We start from the raw sequence: 5484 nt of genomic DNA on the forward strand, positions 1-5484 counted from the left end.
GCACAGTGGGAAATGGCTCTCCTCTTGGAAGGTTTTCTGCCGGAGTGGCCCCCGCTCGGAAAACCGTGCAGCTCACTGAATTAGTCAATTACACCGAGTCTGATGAAGCGCCTGAGATTTCTTTAAGGCTGTGCTCCAATGCGGCTTGATTACAACGTTCGATTCATTGACTACCATTTCTCCAAAGCGGTGGCCCGATTAAGAACAAAACAAAACACCCTCTTGAACCAGCGAAATGATTTCGGGGTTATTTTTATTTAGTGTCTATTACCACGAAAACACCTTCGGTGTAACGGCACCGTCCCGTCACCTGCGGCCTCTGTGATTTTCTTTTTTTTAAATGCAAAGCTCAGACTGTATGGCAGCGACCCCCCTCGGCCCATGGGGCGTCTCCGCCCCCAGGCATGGTCTCGGGCAGAGCTGACTGAGGATTGCATCGAAGCGATTCCGCCTTGGGGTGACTGGAAGGTGCTTTGCTGCAGAGATCCTAGATTCACGAGAGAAATGAAACTGGGGGCTGGGATCGGGGAGAGAAGGGAGAGCAGGTGCCCCGAGGGGAGGCAGGATTGGGAGAAAAGGGTGGTTGGGGGGGGGGAAAGAACCTGGAACAGTGTGGAAGGCTGGGCAGGGTGGCTGTTTTCCACTTCCGGTCGCGGGTAATAGAATTTTGGACGATTTGGCCTTGGGAAGGAGGTTTAACTGGATGGCTTCTCGGGACAAGATGGAGATCTTGCCAGGCCTTCCCTTTGGGGCAACTCGCTCCAAGCCACTTCCGTTTCCCGTGGGGTCTTCTGGACCTCCGAGACGTGGCTGCCCTTGGTGACGGGCCGGCTGTAGGCCAGGGCCTCGGGCAGAAGGCTCTTGCACGGGGCTTCCAGAGATCCCTGGCGGTGAGAAGCCAGCAGCTCGGGCGTGCTGACCCCTTTGGGTTTGCCCTCCAGGGACCTGGGGTGGCCCGAGAGTGGCGCTTCGGCCGAGATGGCCCTCCTCGGAGCTGGCTCCCCCGAGCTGGGCTGGTGCGGGGCCGGGGGGCCCTTCAGGCGGACGTCGATGGAGCCGGGCTGGCGGGAGAGCGGGATTTCGCTGGGGGTTTTCGGCTTCAGCTCGTTAGCGTCCGGCGAGGGGGAGGCCTGGTCGTCGGGAGGCGCATCTTCCTTCATCCGGACGTCGATGCAGCCCGGTTGGCGGGAGAGCGGGCCTTTGGGCGTGGCGGCACCTCTGTGGCGGGGGTCTTCTCCTTGGGCGGGCATTTCGGGAGCCGAGCCAGGAGGCAGGGTGCCTTTGCTTGGGGGGCGGCCGCGTCTGGCCGAAGCCGCCTCGCTGTCGCCGGGCGGGAGTTCGTTCGGCTGCCGGGACAAAGGGGGGGGGGGCGCGGTAAGGAGACCAGTGTGCCAAGTGTGGGCCGAGGGTGCGCTCTCAGCCATTCACACGCCACCCCTTCCGGGGAGCAAAAAGGGGCTCTCAGCGGCTGAAGATGAACAACGCTAAAGTTTTCTGGCATGCAGAGGGGTGAGGAGGTTGGGGGAGCCCCCGATTTGGGCCAGGCAGGCCAGAGGAAGCCTCGGGGCCGGACAGGAGCCTGGTGCTGGATCCAGAATTTATGAATGCTCTCCCACTGGAGCCATGGATTTTCATCATCAGCTGTCTCTTAGAGCAGGGATTCTCAACGTTGGGTCCCCAGGTGTTATTGGACTTCAACTCCCATAATCCTCAACCAAAGGCCACTAGGGCTGGGGATGATGGGAGTTGAAGTCCAATAACATCTGGGGACCCAACGTTGAGAATCCCTGTCTTAGAGACCCAGCCTACACTGACCGGCAGCAGCTCTCCGAAGTCCCAAGCAAGGGTCTTTCCCAGGCCTACTTGGAGATGCTGCCAGGGACTGTCTGCCCGCCAAACGGGAGGTCTTCCCCTCAGCTCCATCCCTCATGCGGCCACCGCCTCCTCCCCTCTTTCCCAGCCACGGCTCCAGTCTGCCCTGGGCGGCTGCCTGCCTGCCCCCCGCCCCCCGTCCGGGCCCTTTACCTTGCCAACGATCTCTGGCACGAGGCCGTTGCAAGCGGCGTTCAGGGAGGTGGGTTTGGTGAGCCACTCGGTGAGATGGGCGGCAGCCGCCACCGAGCGGCAGGTCAGGTTCACTTGGGCTGGAGGAATCTTCAGGGGCATGTCCCATGTGCCCACGTAGGTGCCCCAGGGGGAAGCCTGGAAGGGAAGGCAGCAGGCTGAAGGGGGCACCCTGCGTGAAACCTTGGAGAGATGCTGCCAGCCAGAGTCGGCCATACCGAGCTAAATAGACCAAGGGCCTGACTCAGTAGGTGGCAGCTTCATAAGTCTGGTGGTCATAGATGGTGGGGGGCGGACATGAATTTGGCTTCCTGGGCGCACCCTTTATTAAGAATATGTATATGCTACTGTTTGACACGCAACACATTCTCAAAAGTGGTTTACGCAGCAAGAGGAATGAGAAGATGGCTGCTTACTGAACGACCTCTCCATCTCCATCCAAACACAAGGAATAGGCCAGCCACAGCCCGGGGGTGGGATGACAGCCTGAGATGAACTGGGGGGCATCCCCCCTCCCTCCCACACACGAAATATAAGGGGGCCGTAGCTTGAAAAAGGTGCCCCTTGGCCCAGTTATTGATGGATTTACTTTAAAAAAGATTCTCAGTAAAGTTTTCCCAAACAGAAAAGACTCGAAAGTGTAGAAAACAGTGTGGAACTCCACACCCCCTGCCTGATTATTGAATCATTTATTCTGGACTGGTTCATATACATACACCTGCCTGGGGGTTTTATTCCAGTTTCAATGCAACTTAAGAGATTTTAGGGTCCAATTCAGTTCCGGTTCCCTGGGGCAAACCCTCTCTGCAGCTGCCTTTACGTTTGGAATCGGTTTGCCTCCCTGCTTCTCATGAATCCCGTCTACAAGGCGATCTGCACACAGTTTCTCTCCTTCGCCAGTTTGGGCGCAGCGTTCAAAAGCGGCTGCTTCAATATTGCAGGACCCCGAAAGAAGGAAGCGGCCCATATTTGATTCCCCCCCATCCCTTTGGGGCAGGGACGCTAAAACCTTACCTTGGAACGTGGGATGGAAGGGAGCAGATGTCCTCTGTCATTGGCTATGAATTGTGTGTAACCTTCTCGGGTAGACGGGAGCTGTGGGAGCAGATGGGGAAATTGGCACCGGTGCTAACAACACAAAAGGGGTGAGGAATTGTTCCTCTGGAGCTGGGATTTCTTTAGGTTCTCGCTGTGGCCAGCCCAGAGGCCTTGCTGCGCTTACAACCAGGACTGGAAGGTAGCAGCCAAACATCAGGGCTCACTTGGTACCCCGAGATAGACTGCTTTTGTACATGGAGGTTTCATTTAGCGAATAGCTCCAGCTGCCATCCATGAATTTGTCTGATTCCAACACCCCCACCCCAGTCTTAAATCAGGAGGAAATTAATCTGACTCACAATACTCTGTAAGGGTAGGCACATTTCCCCTTCCGGGTTAAAAATGGGATAATTGGCAGCGATGAAGGGAACGTGGCGTTGTTTCCGCTTCTGGACGCACCTGGACCTCCCCACCGCTCCAAGGGGCCCTGGATCCTGCTACCTCCCCGCAAGACTTCACCTGCCGTGGAACCTACCTCCTTACAAGCTCTGGGAAGACTCCAGTTTTGCAGTTTCTGGGCAACGTAGGCATCCTCATACTGCAAGATAAAAGCGGGGAGTGGGGGGGACTCATGGTTAGGGCTACCATAGCGTTGCAGAGGCATGCTGTTGAAGCGCAGCAAGGTATTCAACAGAACAGCAAAAGGCATACGTTGTAAATAAAATAAAAAATAAATCAATCTCGCCTTTTAAAAACCAAGCTGCTAGTCCTTGTGGCTCCTGAGGAAGGAATGGTGGGATGGGAGCAAGAAAACAAAGCCCCAGAGGCTGAATAAAACGTCTGGGTGTGGGACGTTTCCCACTATTATTAGTGAAGCAATTAAGCAAAACTGGGGGGCGGGGGGGGCGGAGAGAGAATGACTGGAAAACGGGGAGGGGGGCTTTCAGGAGAGTCCCTTGCAGAGCAGAACTGGGCTGGGGAGGGGTGGGGTTTTCCTCCTGGGGGGCAGTGGAAAAGGGGGGCTTTTAAGGGGATGGGTTTGGACTGTTGGTGGTGGTGGGGCTGTAAGCCAGGGTGTCTAAATTGGGGTGGGGGGGTTTTTCAAGGTCTCCCTGGCCTGTGCAAGGGATGGGGGGGGACCTCCCTACAAGTAGTGGTGGGGGGCAGGCAAAGGGTCTGGCTGGAAGGAGGGGGCTGGAAAGGGGGTGGTGGTGGAGAGGAGCCCCACCCCGCATTGTGCATGATGACGTTTGGGAGACGGCTTCTCCATGGGGGGAGGAAATGCATAAAGAGGGGGAGGGGCTTCTTCTCCATGAATGGGAGGGGGGAGGGGAAGCCCCTCCTGTCTAAATGGGGGGGGGATTTCTGCCCGTCCAGAAAAATTCCCCCCCTCTGTCCCCTCCCCAGTTAAGCATCCCTGCTGGGAAGGGAAGGGGGGGCTCTCTAGGGTGGGGAATCCCCCCCCCCCAACTCTCACCTGGCCAGAACTGTAGTGCGTTGCCATGCTGGCTCCTCCTCGGCACCTTTGTTTGGGCCGTCTCCTAGCAACGCAGCGTTGGGGGCGTGGCAGAACAAAAAAAGAAAAGAAAGAAAGCTTCCAGCCAATGGGGAAACGGCGCTTCCTTCAGGCTCCTCCAACCCGCTCCTCCCTTTCCAGCCACCTCCCCATTCAAAAGGCAGTTCTAAGCCACGCCCCCCTCGGGACCAACAAACGCCTCCAAACTCCCTTTCTGAGGACTAGAAACGTCGCTGTTGTTTTTTAAATACTTTTTTTTTTTAAAGTTTTGCTTTGGTGGTTGTTCTTAATGAGGGCGGAGAGGTCCCAGCATCAGAATCCTGTCCTGGTTCGTTCCCTCGCCGAGGCTTTAGGGTAAGAAAGGGTCTCCCAGTCCCTCCCAGTCTCTGTTGGGATTACTTTTAAAACTTAACCCCTGCCTGTAGTTGCAGGGGGTGGATCCGGCAGCCTCAATCCCGTTCTGCCGCTTCTGCTCCCAGATGTGCTCCGAGGACTTGGGAGATCCTCCGTCGCTGGCATCCGTGCCCCCTCTCCCCCCCCCTCTGGAGCTGTGCAGTTGGCCTCTCCCACTGAGGTTCTGCTGGCAGTAATGAAATGGCATTTGCTTTGCACGGGTCACCGAGGATTAATTTGCAAGGAGCATCCAAGCAGCCAGTCGTGAGCGTGGCGGGGCTGTGTGTTTTCCGGCACCGTCTGGTTGCTTTATGGGCTGATACGCGAAGCGAACAGCCTCGGCTTCCGAATGGGTTGGACGGCGGTGCTCGCTTCGTGCCAGGCGGCCGGAGTCTAGCCCCACATCCAGGTGGGGGGCAATAACAACACACTGCAAAGGTGCCTAGGCCGGGCCCAGCTTGGTCCATGCTTAA

General features: G+C 57.0%; 1 protein-coding gene across 2 annotated transcripts; it reads right to left on the bottom strand.

Annotated features, from left to right (window-relative positions):
* Positions 1-222: 222 nt before the first annotated feature.
* Positions 223-4743, bottom strand: CFAP126 (cilia and flagella associated protein 126). 2 transcript variants are annotated; one of them, XM_053278325.1, is made up of 5 exons: positions 4580-4730; positions 3638-3700; positions 3079-3159; positions 2026-2202; positions 223-1346 (listed from the first exon to the last, which is right to left on the bottom strand). In XM_053278325.1, the coding sequence occupies exons 1-5, from the start codon at positions 4604-4606 to the stop codon at positions 696-698; spliced, it is 999 nt and encodes a 332-aa protein (XP_053134300.1). In that variant the 5' UTR covers positions 4607-4730; the 3' UTR covers positions 223-695. The 2 variants fall into 2 exon arrangements, with proteins under 2 accessions (XP_053134300.1, XP_053134301.1); XM_053278326.1 differs by lacking the exon at positions 2026-2202 and having other exon boundaries at positions 4580-4743.
* Positions 4744-5484: the final 741 nt, after the last annotated feature.

This window comes from Hemicordylus capensis, chromosome 14 (assembly GCF_027244095.1).
Source record: "Hemicordylus capensis ecotype Gifberg chromosome 14, rHemCap1.1.pri, whole genome shotgun sequence".
Classification (NCBI taxonomy): Eukaryota; Metazoa; Chordata; class Lepidosauria; order Squamata; family Cordylidae; genus Hemicordylus; species Hemicordylus capensis.